The 22,430-nt window shown below is 36.7% G+C and overlaps 1 protein-coding gene across 1 annotated transcript in view; it reads right to left on the minus strand.

Annotated features, from left to right (window-relative positions):
* The window catches only part of OTOGL (otogelin like), a 92,146-nt gene that overhangs the window by 26,316 nt on the left and 43,400 nt on the right, over positions 1-22,430 (minus strand). Inside the window, exons 26-38 of the mRNA XM_058023293.1 lie at positions 19,733-19,867; positions 19,135-19,281; positions 17,346-17,465; positions 15,027-15,143; positions 12,132-12,288; positions 11,520-11,546; positions 9,895-10,062; positions 8,052-8,330; positions 7,306-7,423; positions 6,061-6,140; positions 2,345-5,157; positions 1,484-1,661; positions 461-603 (exon numbers count right to left, since the gene is read on the minus strand). Coding sequence (XP_057879276.1) covers positions 461-603; positions 1,484-1,661; positions 2,345-5,157; positions 6,061-6,140; positions 7,306-7,423; positions 8,052-8,330; positions 9,895-10,062; positions 11,520-11,546; positions 12,132-12,288; positions 15,027-15,143; positions 17,346-17,465; positions 19,135-19,281; positions 19,733-19,867 — 4,482 coding nt within the window. The remainder of the gene's footprint in view (positions 1-460; positions 604-1,483; positions 1,662-2,344; positions 5,158-6,060; positions 6,141-7,305; positions 7,424-8,051; positions 8,331-9,894; positions 10,063-11,519; positions 11,547-12,131; positions 12,289-15,026; positions 15,144-17,345; positions 17,466-19,134; positions 19,282-19,732; positions 19,868-22,430) is intronic.

A 22,430-nucleotide genomic window follows, 5' to 3' on the forward strand; every position in this document is an offset into this window, starting at 1 on the left:
TTCTTTTACATTGCATTTCTTATAAAACTAAATTTAGAACTAAAACTGCAGACTTCTAAAGCTCATCTGCATGTGTACTGCATTCCCACCTCTAGATTGCAACCAGGAAATGAGAGCAATTTAATAGAAAACATCCAAAACAAGGGAAGACTGTTGCCTTTAACTGTTTCCTCCTGAAAGGAGACATGCATTGAGAAGTTACGTCACCTCTGATAATTCAAAAGGAATCTACATTTAAATTTCCTTAGAACATAAAAATTACTATTTAACTCAATATAAAATTCTTTTATCTAGACAGAATTATTAAGCATGCTTCTTGAAAATTAAATAACTTGGTATTTAACTGAGTGTGGCTTTTATTTATAAGTTTTATTTGACGTATTTTTGCATAATTTCAAACCTGCAACACAAAGAAATTCAAGGAACAATTATAATTATTGCATGAATGCAAGAACCTTACCTGATTAGCAGGACATTTTTCAATATGAGCAACAATAATTTCTCCTGGTAACTTGACTAAAACATAGGAAGCCATATTACAGAGGGCTATGTTGTTTCCATCAAATGTAATAACGCTCAGTTCTGACAGTACAGAACACTGACCTAAAAAAGAACTGTCATTTAATGACGTTACCACAAAACTGAATACAGAGTATTTCTAAAAACTTTCATTTTTAGCATTATTTGCTTTTGCACATACATTCATAGATAGATAGACAGATGCCCTTGTTCTGCAGACAACATACTGAGCCATAAGCCTAATTAAGTGTTTAGGTTACTCAGTGGAAATACATTAAGCTGCTTCTGTGTGCCCAGGGTATGGAAAATTTTTTAAATTGGTGACAATTTTTACTTAAATCAATGTTTTACAGGCCAGGTTAAGGAATCTGCACAATGTGAGATTAAAATATATGCATAAATATATATCTATTTTTGAGATACTGACAAGGAACTTATCTGCCTTATCTTGAAAAAATTATAAAGTGCAATATTGATTTCATTGATTCTGCAAGGTTTTCAATATGACTTCTCTTTAGCCTTTTTTTTCCCTTGGCAGGCTCATCTGCCAGTTGCTGCAGTGTCTAAGCATGAATAAAAACTGCAATTAGAGATAAATGAAATATGGGGTTCTGTCTTTCAGAAAAGCTTGTATTTAATTTATTTTTCTTCATAAAATGTTGAAATCTTAATATTTCTACTGAGAAAAATTCTGAAAAGTCTTAGCTGAAAAATACTGGTGTTCATGCTGGAGATGTCATTTCACTGTTTCCATTAAAAAGAAAAATATTTTCATTCTCCAGGACACCAATTCAAAGGTACCAAAATGTTCAGTATATTTCATTCTGCCTTGCTGATGAATAGCTCTTTTTAATTAATTCCAATATTTAACCTCATATTCCCATTGTAATAACCCTTTAACCTATTACTTGACATTTACAGATCAAGGCACCATATTTTATTTAAAAATAAAAGAGAGACTTACAAGGACATTGCCATTCTGGACAACAGCTGTCAGTGTTAACTTGAACAGGCATTCCTCGAAAACCACAATCTGGCTTCTGCACATCCTTAGGGCAGTTCCTTGAAAGATTGTATAACATCCAAGCCGTATTCACACATACATACTGACTACATTTGTCAACAGGTTCAAGGTATCTTGGCTGTCATATAAGGAAAAAACAACTAGAGTCAATTTCAACTTCATTGGCCTTATCAAGTCCAAGCCATGACTTGTCCACCCCCCAGCTCTCAGAAAAAATAAGCACATCTACCTGCCCCTCATCAGGTATTTTGGAATGATTTGCATTTGTGTGGTTGTAACCAGTGACAATGGTGCATGTCCATTCACCCACACCCACATTGTTCCATCAAGTTTTAGTGGAATACTCTATGTAAAGCATTATGCATTGAGGGTATATGTTATAATTAGTTATAATCTGAAGCATTTTAAGAAACATAAAATCATGCATCCCCATAATTTTAAACCCTATTACAAAGAAACAAGTGGAAGAAGGAAAAACGGAGTGAGATTACTCAGAAACATCAAAATTCCAAGGATTGTGGCATTTTCAGCACCTCAGAAATATATTTAGCTATCTAGAAAACTCATAAATCTTCAAAGAATTTTTTTCAGAGCAATATATCAAACTTACAGGATGTACCAAGGCAGTGTAAGAGCAGCAACAAAACTATCCTCTAAGAATAACTGAGAATTTTTATACAAGTAAATTAAATAGAAAATACGAACTGATTTAAATCTTGGATATTACATATGTAGAATAACAGAATGGACTGAAAAGAAATATATATGTTAACATACAGGGGAAAGTAAGAGTGATCATACCACACACTCAGAAGATGTAGATATCAGTGTGTGCATCATCGTGCCAAAGTAAGCCTTGTCATCTACAGCCGTCGTCTCTGATGAGGAAGGCAGAGCCATTCCACCACTAGAAAGAGACAAATCTAGTATAGCTCTGGTTTGCAACTCGGTGGCCTCTGTTACACTAAAATAAGGCGTAATGGGCTTCTGTGCTGGGATTTTGGACCTATCTGATGTCACTACATCCAGGACTCCAGAAATAGAGATATTTTTGACTGAGGTTGTATTTCTTGAAAAAAGCAGACTCTGAAGTGTGGTTACTGGCAAATAAGGTGGGGAGGATTTGTCAGTTGTGGTTGTAGCATTTATCTTGGTAGCATTTTTTTGCTCATGTGACATCTGACCATCTTCTGAAATATCCACAGTGTTTTCAAATGAAGTTGTATATTTAATTTCTGATGCTATGTATGAGGTACTCTTCATCTGTGATAGTGGATTTGTAGTACCAGTTGTTTTCATTATATTAATCTTTGGAGTTTCTCTAGTGCTCTGTGAAGCTTGAGTTACTGCAGTTGTAAATAAAGATTTGTGTGTTTCTATGGTGGTAGGAACTGAAGCTGAAGCCATGTAAAAATCCAAATTGACAACAAAAGAATCAGCAGTTTTTGTAGTAATCCTTGAGGCCAGGGTGGTGGTCCCTGAAGTAACTAATAAACTGGCTGAAGAGCTAGGTAGCATTTTTGCATAAATATAAGGTGCTTTTGAGGATGTAGCATTCACTGTTGTGTTCCTGATCATTGGTGTAGTGGATTGAGCGATGATTCCAGCTGGTATGGCTGATATTGTTCCTTCTTCTCCTGAAGAACTTACCGAAGAACTCTGCTTTCCTAGAGAAACATTAGAGATATGAGTGGTCTTAGGAGGAGGTGAAGGCATAGAGGGCTGGCTTTCTAAACTGATTTCAGAGGTGTTAGGTGTTAGTAAAGAGGGCATTACAATGGATGTTTTTAGTGCTGCTGAAAAGTTGGTAGAGAGACTTATTTTTAAAGTGAATTTAGAAACATCCACAGAAGTTGCAAGATCTATAATTGGAATTTTTGAAGTTCCTTGTGTATCTAGAGATGGAACTGATGCTTGGGTAGCACTTATATTTTGTGTTAGTGGGGATGTGCTACTAACTGTGGGAATCAATGAAGAACTTGTAGTCTGAGATGTCACATAAGATGGTTCTGATGTTGATAACCAGGTTGTAAGTAAAGATAATGACCTTGTAAAAGAAGGATTTTTGGAAATGGAAGTACCTGAACTTTGAGCCACAGGGTCAGTTTTCAATTCTGTATCTGAACTTTTTGGGTACTCTGTAAGTTCTGAAGTGGGTGTAGAATTTAGAGGTAATACCAATGTCCTGAGAGGGAAGGCTGAAGATGTAACAGATTTCTTTGGCTTTTTAGAAATAAATGATAATGAAAAGAGATCAGTGTGCATTATTTGCTTATTTTCTGTTGAGGTTTTACTCACTACAGACCTATCAAAGATTGTTGAATTGATTAGAGGAGTGGAGGCACTAGAAGGTACTGTATAAAAACTTTTGGAGGCAAGAGTGGCATCTGGCATAGCTTTGGGCTTCAGGGAGGTGTACATAGAATGGACTGGTGTAGATACTGTGCATGTTGCAGCACTTGAAGTGTTTTTAGGGATTTTAGAAACAACTTGAGGTGAAGATACAGTCATTATTGGCAGAGCAGCAGAAATACTGCCCTTTTTTAATGGAGATGTCTGCTCTGGAACAGTTGTTGAAGTTTGCACTGAAGATGAAAGTGGCTTTGGAGGAAAACTGGTTGAAGAGCTAACATTTAATGATATCAGAGAAGTTTTAGACAAAGGTTTTGCTGTTTTGAAATATGAAACTGTGATTAATTGAGGAACACTTGTCTCAGAGCTAGAAAATCTAGTAGTCATAGGAATTTGAGGAGCAGCTGAAGTCAGTGCAGAACTGGGTGTTAGGTACACTGCAGTTTGACTAATGCCAGACCTAGTTCTAACAGGTAGAGTAGATACAGGAGAAGTAGACGTTCTTAGTGTCAGTCGTGGATCTAGAAGAAATACAGGTCTTGTGAAAGTTTCTCTGTCAGCCCCCAAGGCAGACAAAGACACTTCAGAGTGTGTTTCTGCTCCCTTAGAATGACTTACTGAAGGACTCCTACTCTTCCCAATCCCTGCAGGCAGCTCAGAAGTGACCAAAGATATCTTGGAGGCTAGAGTTGTTAGTGCTGAGGAAAGTCGAACTGTTCCTAGCTGAGTGGTTGATGTTTCGAGTGAAAACGGAACTACCACTAGGGAAGTGGGTGTTAATAATGCAGAATGTGCTGCAACAGGACTTGCACTGAGCAGGGTTGTTTGAGTTGTTATTGTAATGGGTAAAGTTATAGATGCATTAGAGCAGTCAGTACATGATGTGACTGCTGAGCCTTGGAAAAGAATTGGAAAATCTGTTGAAGGGATGGGTTTGGAAAGGACAGTAGGGCGGGCTGTGCTGTGAAGTACATCAGAAGGCTCCACTGTACTTGGTAATGAAAATGTTGAATAGGTGGCTGCATTAGAAGCTTCCAATGAATAAAAGTCTGTAATGGACTGTGCTGACATATTCATTCCCCTTGAAGCTGCATTTGCATTTATGGTTATTTTGTCTGTCACACCGATGAGAGTTGATTTATTCCTTGAAGTAACAAATACAGGGAGTGTCTGAGGAAATCTCTCTGTGGTAGGACCCATGTGAGAGGTTATCAGTGAAGGCTTCAGTCCAAAGTCTGATTCTGTAGGTGTCAGAGGTATGCCTAAAAGGAGAAATGTGTGTTTAAATGTCCTTTATGGATTATTAGTAAAGAAAAATAGCAAATCCATCTCTACTCAAGTCCCATTTAAATATTAACAAATCAGATCTTGCCAATGGTTCCAGGTCATCTGGTGACTTTGAGGAACTCAGCAGATGTTTTCTAAATGTTTTCTAATTTTCTCTGCAAATGAAGTAGTTAATTTTTTATATTGGTGAAAATCTTTATTTTGCAGAGCAATTTTGAAGAAACAAGCCAATTCCAGGGAAAATCAGTAAATCCAAAATAGTAAAATATTTGAAATAAGTATTACATAAGTATTAAGTTACATCCTTAGAAGGTACTATACGAGACAACTTTGTACCAGCAAATATCAAGCATAACATATTTAATTCAAAATTTGTACAATCAGATACAGTATTAAAACTAAATTTTAATATTAAAATAATACTCTATCCCATGGAATAAGGAAATAATATGATATCTTTACACACCAGAAATTATGAAATAGGTGAGCTGAATTTGTTAGTGGTGTGTCATCCCCTGAAAAGACTGAACTTTTTCTACAGCTGTATGTCTTTCATTTGGAATCTCTCCCTTATATATGTGTAATGTACTAGCATTATATAGTCGAATATAGTTGCTCTGAGTATAACATAATCACAAAAGGTTATATATAACCCACTATTTGAGAAATATGAGAATTCAATGTAAAATATAACTTTTTGAATGCAGAAGCTGTAGTTTGGATGACTGGGGATGGAGTCTATGTCCAAGAGGAACAATCTTCAACAGAAATATGTTCTGAGAAAGCAATTAACTTTAAAAAAATTACATTTGATTAATCCTTTCCTAGGATCTTGGAGTAATTTATAACAGTAGATCAACATAATGAAGTATACTCACAGTCTTCTGGATAAACACATCTAAGTGTGATCTCATCAAGGATCATGTTTTTGGGACAGTATGGCATGCATCCTTCAACCCTTCAAAATATTGTATAGTCAATTCTAGAGCCACAGTAGAATTATAAGCTAATTTTAAATTATTTTACTTTGTCTAAACAAACCATTAGAATGTCTTATCAGAGTTCTGAGGACTTTCCTATGAAATTATGAACATAGAATTTTGAGGCATTTCAAGTTCACAAAGTTATTTGGCAGCATAATTCTATTTCTAAACTGTTAATAATTATTTGCATAGGCTGATTAATACGATGTTTGGACCATTTTTCTTTCCCAACCAGGTGTAAGTTTAGATCCTTAAACAGAAAGGTATTTCACAGAATGATGAACTTGTCTACAAGACTTTTATTTTATCCAAATATGTTCATTTGAGATATTAAAATATTTAGATTGACTCCATAAAGCCTTTCTCTTGTGTCCTTTCAACATAGGAGAATGCAGACAAATCACCATATTCCTATGTCTTTTTCATTCTGGGGGACTTTTCAATGGGAAAATCATGACATTAACAACCAATGTTCCCATATGGAAAAAGCTAAGAATACCAACAGAGAAAATTAATCATGTTTGTAGTATTACTAATTATAAATTGCATATACCTAGGGAGTCTGGAATCTAAAATATCCTTTCTTTTCCACCACATTGTGCCTTGAGCTTTTAGGCATTTTTCCTGTTAGTTTGCTGTGGTTTCATAGAGGCCAGGGGAGAACTACTGAGACACGAAATCTGAATAGAAGTTCCCTCTTTTTACAGGAGAGGGCGTATTCCTCCCTTACTATTCCTACAATTTTTGATCTCTGTCATATAAACACCAGAAAGATCTAGTCATTTTAACATCATGGTGCGCTGGTTTAGGATGCAGCTATAAATCCATAGAAGGAAATAGCCTTCATTTAATTTAACAGCTTTCTACTTAACCACTACCAGAACCTAATCCTCTGGGCTAAATACAAACCCTCTTATTCTTGTGTTGGAAAGTGCATCTAAATGGAAATACATACTGTGGGAAATGAGAGGCTTGGTACAAATGATTTCATATGACTTGTGAGAGTTTCTCATAAGAATCATATTGAAATTTGGATAGTAAAACGAGATGGATATTGCAGCAGCAGTGATTTTCAGAAAGCATACGGTATGCTTTTTACGAAAAACAATCCAGTAGTAATATGAGGTTAATTTTACTTACAGAGGAAGAAATTTACATGCTGTTCCTTCAGGATCACTACATGTCTTAAAACAAGGATTAGCACAAGATTCATATCGCCATTCACACATCCTTCTGTAAGGCACAGAAGCACTGAGTTCTGAGAAGGAAAGAAAGGTGTTTTTTAGTGATTCAATAGTCAATAAACAATTTAAATTTAACCCTTTTCTATAGCATTCATTAGGATCTTCAGATAAATGAAAAAATTAAAACCAAATAGACAAAATGTTCGGAACTTTTCAATAGGTGAGATTTTGTTTCCTTTAGAGTATTTTAAATTTGTTCAAGCCAAAAGACGCTTCAAGCTTTGACAATAAAAGCAGCTATTAATTTTGACAATATACTCTGTTTCAAAACCTAAAAGATCAGTTAAACATATTGAAGATACTGTTGGTTGTGGATGCAACACAATTACCGAATTAATTTAAAATAATAGACATCTATAGATTACTAATGAGATATTAACATACATTGTTTTGTGATATGCCACTTTCATTTTGAAAGAGCAAGCCAATGAATACATAGTTCAATGATAAAGTGGCCATTCTATCTGCAAAAGTTAGAAAATAATAGCATTTTGAGATGGAATGGAAGACAGAGAAAAATTAAAAATAGGATAAAATATTTGTTGCTTTTGCTGATAGTAACAAATAGAAACACAAGAAAGAAAATGCTCTGAAGGCAAGCAGAAAAAGAATGTTTATCCCTGCAGATTTTGCAAAATTTACCTTCAATACTAAAACTACTGAAATGTTTGAATTCTTCCGAACCATCATACTTTTCCACTTTAACACTGGATGAGGTGAGAATGATGAAAAAGCCTTTTTTACTGTGCAGCTCAAAGGCACTGAGCCCTGGTCTCCAGAGACCCTGGTGGTGGAAGAAGGTGGCTCGTCTCTGAAAGGAGGCATTTGCCTGCCACTGCTCCAACCCGATGGTTTCATTGTCATGTACATACAGAAAGTAGTTTGGTCTTTCAGCAGATTCAAGGGAAACAAGAGAAAGAGCTTCCACAGAAGAAAAAAAATAATAAAAATGGTAAGATTTTCACAGAAAGCAACTTGTAATTGAGATTAAATCCTATATATTGGCTGCTAAGTGGCTCCTTTTTAAAACTTTCTTTTCACAAAAAAAAAAAATCAGCTTTATGTTGCACAAAAGAGAGTTAGAAACACAATGCAGGGTCTAAAAGAGACTCCAAAGGATCATATAATCCAGAAGCACCAGGGAACTTATCAGTTAGACCAAAATTGCATTCAGCCAACTGCTACTAACCTTCAAAACTGATTTCTAGGTAGTCTCAGAGTGGAACTTGCATATCTTGGGAGTTTTTCTCAAGTTTGGACAAAAGTTCTGACAGTTTAGCAGGACCAAAATTTCATTAGTAAATAATATCACATTGTCAGAACATTGAGGTCAGGCATTTTTTATATGCAGTCATATCCAGAAATCTGTGGCCAAATAAGAGACCTGACCTCTATTTGCTCTACCCGAGCCACAAATCAAAAAAATTCTCTGAAAATTTATCTGAAAAAATTCCCTGAAATCTTCAGGCTTTATAAGAAGACTGACTTCATACTCGATTTTCAACTTGCATATGGTCTTGAAGTTCTTTAATCTAGTGGAATATTATCTCATATCTCATTTCCATATGAAAGTCATCTGTGTACTGCACAGATATAATGAATTATTTACTTCCACTTTACATAGGGATTTGACAAGAATGAATTAAATCTTCTGTTTTATGTATTTTTCATTTTAAAATCACGTCTAAAACCCTAATTTTCTCACAGCAATAAGCATTCAAATGTTTGTAAACTTAATTTGAAATTTTTCTGTGGAGAGAGCCCTTCTTTATGTTGATTTTTGAGGGTTTGTGATTTTTTCAACACATTAAATTATTTGAGAAAGAAATGACAAAATCTTTATTGGTTTAATTGGCACAATCTTCACATATGTGAAAAAAGAAAAATATGTATAGAAGGAAAAATATTTAAACAGGTTTATTTTTGTTGTATAGTTTGGGTAAGTGTCTGATAAGTAAAACATAGAGCTTAGGATTAGCTGTTCACCTCAGAAACTACCTTCTATGTTGCACAGAGATGCTGCTTGTTAACAATGCAGAAATAGATAGATCATTCTGAGTTGCACATTTTCTAGATCAGGAAAAGTAACAAATAAGGTGGAAACACAAGGTAGAACCAATTTTACTGGAGACAAAAATATCCTGCATTGACCTTCAGTGTTGATATATGCTATACACTTGTGAAAAATTCACCAGTTTCCAGTTATACAAACTAATTGGATTTTTTCACAAAGTTACTCTATTCACTTGTATTTTGCAATACTTCTAAAATAATTTTTGAAAATTCAACTTTAAAGCTGGAAGTGAGGTTTTCTAATAATAATTTTAAAAAAAATTAAATCCCTCCTTCATTTTTAAATTGGCCACTTATTCCAAAAACTAAAAATATCTGGACTACTTTAGGACATTTAGAAGATGCAGCAAAAATCGTTCATATAGTTTGACATACATTTCTCACCATTAGCAAAACTGCTGAGAACACTTACATAAATCTTTATCTTTGAAAAGACCTGGAGTTATCATGAAACTGAAAATTACATTTCCGTGTGCTCCAGTTCTAGGCAAGGGAAATATCCTTCTGCTGGATACATTAGCCCCTATAATTGTGTCATTCACTCCAAAACTTGCCAAAATATAGGGTCCTTCACCCAGACCTATGGGAAGAAAAATTTTCATCACATAATATACAAAACTGAAGTCTTATTTTCCACTTGGTTCCACTTTGTAGTGGAAACATGCATAAGTCTGTCCTTGACTTTAACCCTGACAGGCAGCTAAGCACCACACACCTGGTCACTCACCACACGTCACGAAAGAGTCAGAGGGGAAGAACTGAAAAAAAATAATGGGTGAAGATAAAGACATTTGAATCGTGGTTTGGTTTGAGTTTTGTTTACAGAGAAACAATGAAAAAGAAAAGGAAACCAAATAAAACAATTGCAAAAAGAAAACAAAGAATACAAAGCAAAGTGATGAAAAAGCCAAAATTCTTCACCAGCTGACCAACATCTAGATGAACCATAAGCAATGGTTCATAAGCATAACCATAAGCATAAGCAGTCCCAGAAAACTTCCCCTCCAATTTCTATTGCTGAACTCAACATCATGTGTTCTGCAACATCTCTCTTGTCAGCTGGGGTCAGTTCTCCCAGCTCTGCCTCCTCTAACCTCCTGTGCAGCCCCAGCTTGCCTACTGGTGAGAACTGGGAAAACGTTAATCTATGTAAGCAGTAGCTACAACACCACTGTCATCACAAATACAAAATATATTATTAAATTCATGTTAACTATATGAAGAAAATTAGCCAAAACCAGTACTCCCTTCTACTTTTTTCATAGAGTCATGGAATAATTAAGGCCAGAAAAGACCTTTAAGAGCACTGCCATGATGTTCACCATTAAAGCCATGTCCTCAAACCTTTCTGAGTAAGATAAAATTCCCTATTAAAAAGTAATTGGGAAGTCAGCTATACCTAGCAAGATGTTCATGCTACTACTGTAGTAGGCCAGACTGGAGGAGAAAAATATAATCTGTATAATGATCCTCATTATGAGATGCAAGTCATCCTAGTCATCAAACAGACACATTAAAATTCAGGTTCATTCATTCATTGCAATTAGTCAACTTTCCCTTTTCAATACCTATTGCTGCCTATAAAGTATGTGCACAGTATTCAAATATTAGAGGGAATGACACAGGAATTAATTCTGTGAAATTAATATCACTCTCATCCTAAGGCGCTGTTCTTTTTACAGTACAGTATTGTGATATGCACAAAATCCCATATGCACAAAATCCCATAGCCCATCAATGTCCAAATATTGTAGGTCCCAGCTCTGAAATGTACAGTACAAACACAAGGAAATGTCCTCCTAGAGCTCTTCCTGACTGCTACCATATATTGTAGGATGATGGATCAATCCACCTCCCCACTGCACATTATGAACTTATTAATGGAGGCATTAGGGATTGCTTGGATCATTCAACACAGCTGGGCCACAAAATTCACTCATTAAAAATAAAAGTAATGTTAAAACTGCATACACCAAGTCAAAGAAAAAGCCTGTAAATTAACTGAGTTTTTAAACAAGAATATCAAATAGTACATACCTTGGTTGTAATATTCACAGTCATAAGCTAAAAGAAAAAGAAAACAAGTATATTATTGTTATTGTTATTATTATTACTGTTACAATTATTATTAGTAGTAACAAGAGATTCCGTGTATTTCTGCATCCCAAAAATGTAAAGCTCACTTTCAGGAGAGGAAGTTTCATGTCCCATAAGATATTTCAGTCAGTGATTTTATTTTCTTAGACTTTCATCCAGTGACAGCAGACCTGAAGCAGAAATTATTTTACAGCTAAGAACCCTTCTTGCTGTCAAAGAAAAGAACAGACTGGGTCTCTTTGGAGCCCAACACAGGAAAATGGACATCCAGCCTTTCCCACAGTCTCTGCACCAACACACCCTAAGCACAGCCAGCCCTTTTCAGCAAGACAGTGAATTTGGGTGTGTAAGGGTGACACAGCTAACACAGAGAGAGCTTGAGAGATGTGAACTATGTTTATTATCCATCTACTCTGTCATATTTGTATAACTGGGCAGGAAAAAGTCAGAGATGCCTGTGAGATGAGCTCTGGAGCATGGCCAGCCCAGGTACATACCACAGAGCAGAGGAGATCAGATGAGCTCTGGAGCATGGCCAGCCCAGGTACATACCACAGAGCAGAGGAGATCGCCAGTGAATCGCTGCTCCTTGCTGGCAGCACTTGTGGGCATAAGCTGCAATACTGGTACACAGACACTCACAGTCCCCACCAAGATTGCAGTTGCATGTGTCTGTGTGACAATTTTTGATAAAAGAAGTCACATCAATCTGGGAGGGGAAGAAACAAAAACAGCTGACTTAATTTCATGAGCTGCACATATTCCAGTTGCAGCAGGAGTTTTACTTCTGGACTGACTGAAAGCACTAAACACAACAATAAGGTATTTTCCAAAGTTTGGGCATATTCCTACACAAATTGCACACTTCAAATGATCAGCTTATACCTAAATTAAAGGTCAAAAGAAAAATTGAAACAGTGATTACTAACAAACATGCTTGTCCACACACTTGCTGTTCATCCATTTTAAAGAACTATTGAAGCTGGCAGTTCTGCTTTTATAAGGCAAACACTGCCATCTGTAGTCATCCTGTCAGTTTTGCATGAAAAACAACAAAATCAGAACTGTGACTCTGATTACCAAGTTATTAAAGTAATAATTTATAGAGGGGAGATTTCCCAGGGGAAGAAAGCTTGGGACCACTGGTGACATTGCGCAGAAAAAAAATAATATTTCTGCCCTTATCAAGATTTTAATATAATTTGCCCACATTAGATCAGAAATCCACATTCTCTAAAATCCTATCACAATATTTCATGATTTTACATGATACACTATTTCTTGAGTTTAAATCATCTTTTTTGTAATGTTTAGCAACATTTCCAAAACAGTGTTCTTACTCAACACATGGACTGTTTAAAGCAATGCTTCTCTTCAGTTTAGTGTCTGGTCTAGCTCAGCTGTAAAGACTCAAATGGCACACGTCAGATTACAGAAATACCACCACAGTAACAAAGCACTACTTATCTAACATGAAGACAGTTTCTCAGCTGGCAGTAGCTAGAAGCTGGCAGGGACTGGATCAAGGGCAGAGAGATGTTATTGTGCTTTCATTCTTTTTCTTGTTTTGAAAGCAGGGATACCACTGGGGATGTGGGGGACACACATGAGAACTAGCTCCACTGAAAGTGACAGTAGTAGCTTTGTTGAAATCACCTAATGGCAAACTGGCTCCAAATATCTCAATCTGTCTCTCATGCCTGCAGAACAGCATCTCTCCATGGGTCAGCAAATTCCTGCTCTTGTAACAAACTGGGAGCCTTAAACCAAAGATCCTGCTGTTTCAGGATTTAGGAGGAAGACCCTTTTTTCTCCATGGTCAGGCTCCTCAGATCCTGCTGAATTCAGTGCTTATTTGGGCAACTGCAATCCATCAGTTGCTGCTGGGCAGAGATGCAAGATTTTGTCTCCCTGCAAACTGGTGTCGCAGCCTGAGTTGAGCTGCAAGGCCGCCGGTCCCTCAGACAGGAGGTTGCCCGCATGCCCTGCAGATCTCCCACCCACACAGCAGGAGCAACAATAAGCACGTTGGAAACCCCCATCTTTGTCTTCTGTTCTTTCCCTGCCCTCAGTGTCAGTCTCTGCTCAGGCTTTTTTCTTGGCACCCTGTCCCCCACCCAGCAGTCAGCTGCACATGCCCTTGATGGGAGGTCACTCTACATTACATTTGCAGGAGCTGTACTTTCACATGCTGATTAATGGGTTCTAAAAACACATGAAAGATGTTTGTTTTACAGACTCTCCCATACAAGATAGATGCACACGTGCAGAAATACTTGACTACTAATTATATCACATGTTTTGCACCTGGCATAGAGTTTTTTTAGAAAATTATGCAACATTTCTGGCATAATATTTGCAAATTCTAATCACAACATGGATAAGATATAGAAAATGAACATTCAAGGGAAAAGATCTTTCCAAGTTGTTATAATAATACAGTTTCTTAAAGACTCTCAAAAGTTCAATTTTTATTTATTATTTGCCACTTTGAAAATATGCTCATCACTATGTTCTCAGGCACATGCTCAAAAAATTCTTTACATAGTAACTTAAGTCAACATTAATAAATCCCCTGGGTTAAGCTGCTGCAACCTCCTTCACAGGCAAATTCCTAACCATGTTGATATTCAGCTTCAGTCCTGAAAGTCAGGAGGTTCAGCTGAGACAGCTAATGATCTCACTTAGTATTAATAATCATGAAGAAATTAAAGACTGAGATGAAATGTCATAGTGGTTCTTGCTTGTTCAGGTGTAAAGAAGCACCTAAATACCTTTGGGAGGCTAAAATTAGAAATAGAGAAAAATGTATAAAGCACGTCTTGCATTGATAATGGGTGGATTAAAATGGAATAAAAGATTACCACACAAAATAGTGTCATACCCATCTCGTCTAGACTGAACTGAAGGACATTCTTGTAACTTTTAACTCGTACTTAGCCAGATATTGGGAAAACAAGGATACCAAACCTCAGAGTTTTGATAAAATCAGATGATAAGCCGCCAAACAATTAAAAAGCTCAAAAGCAGAAATCTTGCTTTGTCATATTTCTTTCTATATAAAGCCGGAAACAACAAAATAAAACCATTTGAAGTAAGCTGTAGGTGCATTACACATATACTTACTTTAGAATCCCTCAATTTATACAAATTTACAATTTGTAAAACTTAGCTTCCTATATAGATGAAAGGTATAAATAAAAACTAACGAGGCTAGAACCTTGATTATTCAGTAGACTAACTCAACTCTGTTACCACTTTTATGTTTAGATTCCAGTCTTGAAAGGAACAAGGAGCTCTGCACAAATATAGCCCACCCACACAGAGATACTTGCAGGGCTTTACTCTGTATCCTCTCATTCAGACTGAGGGTATTGGCAAGAAGAAATTCATTACTGGAATTTGATTATTTTCATGAGAGCAATCTTGGATATTTAATAAACTTACCACATTGCGACAAGGTGCAAAAAGATCACTGTATAAAATTGAGCATTCCTTTTTTGCATAAGGGAACTTGCTCTGATGTACTTCACATGGTCTCAGTGTTTCATTTGGGCTCTTACACTTAAAAACAAGCACAAAACCCACAAATATTTTATAGGTAGGTGTGTTTATCACAAACTCAGGTACGTCATAGTAGCATATAATTCAATACTTTCATAATCAGAAAATAAAAAATTTCAATTCTATCTTCTTCGTCTTCTTTCCTTGATTTGTTTTTATAATTGAAAACATTTGCTCTAAAAAAAAACTTTTTGTTTTTTTCTTAAGCACTAAAATGTTCCTGCTGTCTGCTCAGTGAAAAGACAAAATGTTTTCTTTGTGACACATTATAATCATTACCAGAGCAACCAACTGTAACATCACAAACAAATACGTGGTCCAAATCCATCCTGGGTGGTTTTCACTGACTTTAAATGGAGTCATACTACAGATGGCTTTAGCTCTGTAAGTTCAAATAAAGAAGCAGTGGTAGGAAGGGAACAACTCATTAAAATATAGAGTCAAAGATCATCATGATAACTCAAAAAATGGGTGAGATACAACTGGATCACTTCTAGGATCTCTTCAAAAAGAAAAAAAAAATGAACAGAAAAATATAGGAAAGGGACACTCAGCTTGGAGAACACGAGTTCATCTGAAACCATGCTGTGTTGGTGCAGCAGGCAAGGTGGGTGTAATGCACCAGGAGGGTGTGACAATGAATGCACAGGCATTGTTGGGGTGTCCCACAGCAGCCTCAGCTGCAGGGCAGTCACCCACATATGCTGCCCTCCTATGCAGGTGCTCAGACCCTGCTGTGAAGATATGTGCTGCCACTCCTGGGAAGAAGGAGCCACTCACAGTGCTGATACAAGCACATTTCCCAGTAGCAGAGCTGGATTCTAGGCCTCCAGCTATCAAATATCCCTTTAAAGTATTTTGATTTTTCAGAAATGGTGACCAGGACACATCTTTACCATAGGCCAAAGACCCTTTCTGAAAAAATCCTGAAGGCCTACTGCAGGGGTAGATGAAGTGCCAAGTCTGTGTGAGCACAGCCAACCAGCAAGACCAAAGCTGAACTTAGATCTTGAGCACTCTGGCAGACATAGAGATCAGGAGATTACATGAGATTTTACAGATACGTATCTCCACCAAAAAGTAAGGTGCAAGTCTTAACATCCTGCAAGTTAATGTGCTATGCTAACACTATACATCTTTTTAAGGGAGCCACCAAATCAATACATTGAAAAAGAAAAATTAATGAACTTAATATCAAGTATTCACACATTTGTTTATGTTGGACCTTCTAGATGAGCAGTATAACTCTACATATTTGCCTTGCCTGCTTACGAAATTTAAACATTTTATGTAGAATAAAATATATCCAAAGGGAGATATTGAGGCAGAAAATCCTCAAAATCTTTATTCCAAAGCATTCTTCCATGAGGTGAGAAATATTTGGTCGATTTCCTGCTGTGTCAAGGAGAGAACAGATTAAAAACTGGTCCTGACAGTCATGCAATTACAAATAATGATTTTTCAGGAGGTCCATAAGGTTATAAAACTTTACATCTTCTCAGCACAAATTAATGAAATACCTATTCTCCTATGTTATAAACCAGAGTTGGACCATAAATGTGTGTTATAAACCATTTATAACACCAAATGGTGTTATAAACCATTCATTCCCTACAGCATCCTCCTACCTTCTCCTCAGAAACCAAGTTTCCATAATGGGTTGTGCCTGTTGCTGTTCTGAGCCTTTTCTGCCCATCTCTTCACCACCTCTGCTTTGTCAGTTTACTCTGTTTACAAAGTGCCACTAAAATAAATCTTCATTTTATTGTCAGTGTTTAGAAAGAAGCTCTTCCAGGCCTCTTTTTTCCAGCATTCAGATTCTGTTTACTTTCAGTATCCTGATGCCTTCCAACCCAGAGAAATTACAATTGTTTTCAAATTGGGATGAATCAAAAATACCAGAAGCATTGTACCCAACTTTGTAGAACACTGAAATGCAGACAGCTATAATTATCTTTCACAGAGGAAAGCATATCCTTCCCTAAAGAGATCGTTTGGTATCATTTAAATTCTGCATCTGTTTGCTATGACATATGATATTATTAACACATTTCATATCTACAGACACAAAAATTAAAATATCCTCCTATACAGTGACCATAATTTTAGAAAATACCTTTACATCATGTGCACATAATGTGCTCTTTTACAAATTAAAATGATATTTTTTTTCTCTACATTCTTGTTGAACATGGGACTTACCTGTCCTAATACCCAGCTGTCTCCAAACACCTGTGCATTTCTCACCTCCATGTTGTTTGATGTAGTCAGATCATTCGAAGTATATTTGTCAAAATTTCCACACAAGCCTGCCAGTTTTCCCTGAAAGAGAAAAGAATTTTTTCATACTTTTTTTCAAACTTGCAGTCAATAATTGGCACAAATTACACATGGAATATATAAATTTTTACATTAAAAGGGTGAATGTAAATCTGACTTATCCTTTGAAAATATCTGACACTCTGCTATGCCTGTAGTTCCATATTGCAAATATCTTTTAACAGAAATCAGTGGTTTTCTTCCTTTTTTCCAGAACTTCTCCTAACTGCCTGCCTGTGAAAACAGACTGGAATCTAGTAATATTTTTTTCTGAAAGCTCAGTAGTGATTCCAATCCAAAAGTCAAAAGTTTAGGTGAATTACATCATGATTGTGAAGCCTGACTTGTTGTTGTCATTAAAACTTGCTGCCTCTAATTTTAGTTCACAATAGCTAGAACCTTTGTAATAGCAATTATAAAAGAGACAGCTGCAACTTTCTTTTCTTGGGCATATGTTGCTGATGGAAAAACTATGTATACATAATACATATATAAATATATAGGAAAATAGACATTCCTGCGCAACAATAAAAAGTAGAGCTGGACTTTTAGGGTGTTGTGGCTCACTCTAATGAGTTGTTTTTTTTTTCTTAAGGTCTGCTGCAGACATCTTACCGAACTGTAGCCTCTGGAAGAAACAGTCATTGGAAACAGAAAGAACTGGAAGAATCTGTGTTCCTAAAAGCAACCTGTAGAACTCAGCTCCCAGCTAGCTTACTCAAAAACTGAAGACCTTTTTTTTTCTCTATGTGTGTTGATGGCTGACAAATCAACTTGTTCGTGAATTAAGTATTTTATGGCTATTTGGACAGAAGCCTATAATAATTTTGCTCTAAACCTGCATTAGATGGTCATTATAGCTTTGACTTACACTTCAAAAAATCTGATATTGTATTCTATCCTAGCACGCTTTTTTTTCTTTTGCTGAATAAGCTCCATCTTCACACACGTGTTCATGTTTGAAACAAAGAGTAATGTAATTCTGAATTGCACTGATAGGGTTACTCTGCCTGCACCCAATGACTGAGTTGCATAGACACAAAGTTAGATGATATAGGAATAGAAAAGAGAAGAGCAACTGGGCAAAAAAGAAGCCTTGAATCCCTCTTCACATCATGACTGAATCCTGTCACGATATATCCATTAGGTTTAAATGTAAGGTTTTTTCTAGATCTTTTTCTGCATTTTGTGTTTTTTGATTAAAGCCAACATGTGACTCCATCTGTTCCTCTCAGAAGCCTCTACTACATCCCAGGTTGCAGTTCCAACGTCAGTCTAATTCAATCTGTGCTACAAACTTGCCATCCTCCATGTCACTGGGCACAGAAGCTTCTTTTACATTGGCTCTAGCCAATGAAAAAATGCAGCGAACTGGGTAACTCAAAAACTAGCCCTCACTTCCAGCCCCCAAAGTTATCTTTGAGTCAGAGCTGAATCACTGCATATCTCCAAAGCTACAGTGAATCAGAGTGAGTGTAGGTGTAGAAACCACTCCTTCTCTTCAGAAGTTGCTTTCTCCATCTCTTCTTACCTGGGAAATACTAACAGCTGAACAAGCTGTATCACTGTGAAAGCTAGTCTTGAAGAAAAGACTGTCACAGTTATTCAATAAAAGATGACATTAGGAATATAGAGAATCTACACAAAATCTCAAGTTTATATTTTGGCTCACCTTCCATCGAGGTCCAACTTTTACATGCATCATTGTCTTCTTATCCCACAGAATTGTAATGTCCTGTTCTGGAAAGTGTATCACAGTATAATATCCAGCCTTCCAGAGCTGATAGTTAGATTTGTTTTCTTGCACCCCTAGGGTCTTCTGACACAAATGAATATTAATTAAGATCTACTAAAGTAATGCTACCAGATAACAGCAGAGTACATATTGAAGAATATTTTAGCATCTAGCTGAATCAGTAATATTAGTAGAAGTGTTGTTTAATACTTTGATATTTTGTATTTTCAGTGATTCGAGTTTGCTTCGTACTTTGGTTTCTCTTTCTAAACCAACTGGAAAGAAACTCATAAATGCCAGTATGTTTCATCTCCTTGAGACTTTTGGGCAATATTCTTCGCATGACAAATAGAACTTGAAAAAAACAATGGGAAAAATAAAGTGTGTCCGGGGACCTGCTGCTTTATCCAGGCCTAAACACTGGTACTACATTAACTCAGACTAGAGATGCTTTCCAAAAACATGCTCCTTTAGAGCTGTAAATTTGCAGTGCTTATCTTAAAGGGCAACCAAAAAAGGAAAGAAAATAACTAACCTGCTTCTCAGAAGGTTCGCTAAAATAAATCTCAGTGTCTCCAACAGTGATGAAAACATTCTTTGAGCAAACAATATCATTGTCAAAGCACTTTTTGTTCTGAGCAATTATAGATATATTTGAGTTATCTGTGCTCTGCAACATTAAGAAGAAATCATTTTACTGATATATTCAATTGCATTTCACTCCTGCAGATTTATTCTCGGCTTATCATCACAAAAGCAAAATATATATATATACTTAAGAATTTACACACATTTGAAATTAAATTTAAGCAAGTTATCAAATCAGGAAATGCCTTTTTAAATTCAAAACTGAATCCACAAACTTTGGAGTTAAGCACTAGGAGCTATTATATTCAGCTGTGACTATTCTTGCTGAAGACTTCACAAACTCAGAGGATCAGGCTACCCCTAAAATAAGAGTCTGGTTTAGGCTTTTAAAATATGCTTTTACTTGGAAGCTAATATTTACGGCGCAGTGTGGTTGTCGAAATTGAGACATGCTATAAAAAGAGCTTTATTTTTAAACCAAGGTACATGAGATCAAGCTGTTTTCATGTTTTTAAAACCAAGAAACCTTCCATCTGTCAGTAATAGAGAGGACAGTTTCTGTGCCACCACACATCAAAATTCACAAAACCATGAGTCATACTTAATGTTATTGGAGGGGGTAAAGGTTTCTGCCAATATTTTTGTTTGTAGGGTGGGGTTATTTTAACATTTAGAAGATTTGAATATTTTGTTGTCCTGATTTACTGGTGTTTTAGTACTTCAAACTCAAATGTACTGCCTCCCCAATCCCACACCTTTTGGCTCTACTCCCCATTCATTACTTTTGCATACTAGGCACAAAAAAATCACCTTTGCACCTTGGCTCAACACATCAGTTTATTCACCTACAGCTTCTGTGGTTCTTCTGTATCCTGAGGGAAACACATGTGCACCTTGTATTTCCGCATGCTAAGATTTTACCTGAACAAAGGAGATGAGCTGTCTTTTCAGTTGCTAACACTACCACCAAAAATATGAAGTTGAGCTATTCCTATTATTTCCTATTTTAATTTACTTCCCTATTCTTTTCTGTAGCAATCCTTACAAATCAACAAGCAGCCATAACTATAGAAATTACTTGAGAAAGTTAACTTCATGACATTAATATGAGCCACTGTTAATATTGAGACACTGTTTCTGAATCTGGTTCAATTTTTGAGTAAATTCAGTCCTACAGTCATCAGATACATGAGACAGACATGAAATAATCTTGGAAGTGGCAAGTAGCACCCACTGACTAATCCATTCTTATATGGGACACTTGGGTAGTGCTGGGAAAAAAAAAAGGTTCTCTTCTTGTTAAAACTCTTCTGGCTCCCACCCTCTTTTGAACATACTCTCTGAGGCTGTGATTAGATGAAACTAACTGGAGGTGCTAATGGGCATGGTGTGCAAGATGGAATGGTGGCTCTCAGCATCTCCCCAGTCCTGGGAATTACTCATGGCTCCCAGCAATGCTCTTGAAGAGCCCTACTTGGCCACAACAAGAGGCTGTGGTGTCTGCCCACAGCATCTCCCCCAGAGCTTTGCTCCCTCCTGTGGTTAATGTACCACTGCCTTGCCCAGTGTACCCCCAGGAGTTGCTGGCTACTTACTCCTAACTGTTTCTTGCCTGTCTCACATTTGTCCCCTTATTTTTTCTGTGCTGATCAGAATTCAAGAATTAAAAAAAAATCATTAATTTTTCCTCATCAGTGAGAAATACTGCATGTGCGCTGTAGGAAGCAGTTTGTGTATTTTTTCTTTATAAAAGTCATAGCAACCAAACTCTTTAAAAAACACTTTCATTCTAAAATAAAAAACAAACCCAACCCCAGATGATGGAAAGCATAGAGGTCTTTTTTGCCACACAGAGGAGGTACTACAGTTTTGCTACCCTTAGTCTAGCATGGCCCACAAGCCACAGGATGCTGCTACCTGGCATAGAAAACACTCTACAAAAAGCGAGTGCTTGTGAATGTGATGAGCACGAGCTGTGGGAGGCTGCCTGCAAGCTCTATGTTACCCTAATGCCAGGGCTTAGGAAACAGTTAGTCCAAGCTAACTTGCCAGCAGTTAGCTTGGAAGGCAACAGCTACAGCAGGTAAAGTTATTCACTAACTGCTTAGTGGTAAGGGGGTGTAGGAAATCAGATCTCCGTGATTTAGCAAGGGAACTCAGTTTATAACTATCAGAAACTTCAAGGTAAAGTTCATCTGATCCATTCTGTTGTAAAGTTGTGTTAGGTTGCACTCAAAATAAAATTGGTCACTACCTTATTGGGAAATCCACTATGTTTTAATTAAACCAGGCCTGCTGCTGGAGTGAGTACCAGTTATTCCCCTCCAAGTCAGATAACAGCCCAGAGCATTTTTTGATTTATTGGATGCGATGTGGTAAATTAAAAAGGAGACAATCTCGTTAGTTTGATAGATAGGATGCAAGCTGATACCTTCTGTGCTGGGCAACTGAAAAGTGAGAAAAGGAGTTAATCCCCACCACGGCTCAGTGCAAAGAAGGACTTTGCTTGCAGTCTCTGGGTCTATTTGATGCCTAGGACACTATGGGCTCTTTTCATTGCACAGGTCACTCCTCTTCAGTTACCTTAGTCTCAGCAAAAAGGGACACTCTGAGTTAATAGGGAAGCAATGTCTTCCCTGTAAGAA

Source organism: Melospiza georgiana, chromosome 4, assembly GCF_028018845.1.
Source record: "Melospiza georgiana isolate bMelGeo1 chromosome 4, bMelGeo1.pri, whole genome shotgun sequence".
In the NCBI taxonomy this organism is placed as follows: domain Eukaryota; kingdom Metazoa; phylum Chordata; class Aves; order Passeriformes; family Passerellidae; genus Melospiza; species Melospiza georgiana.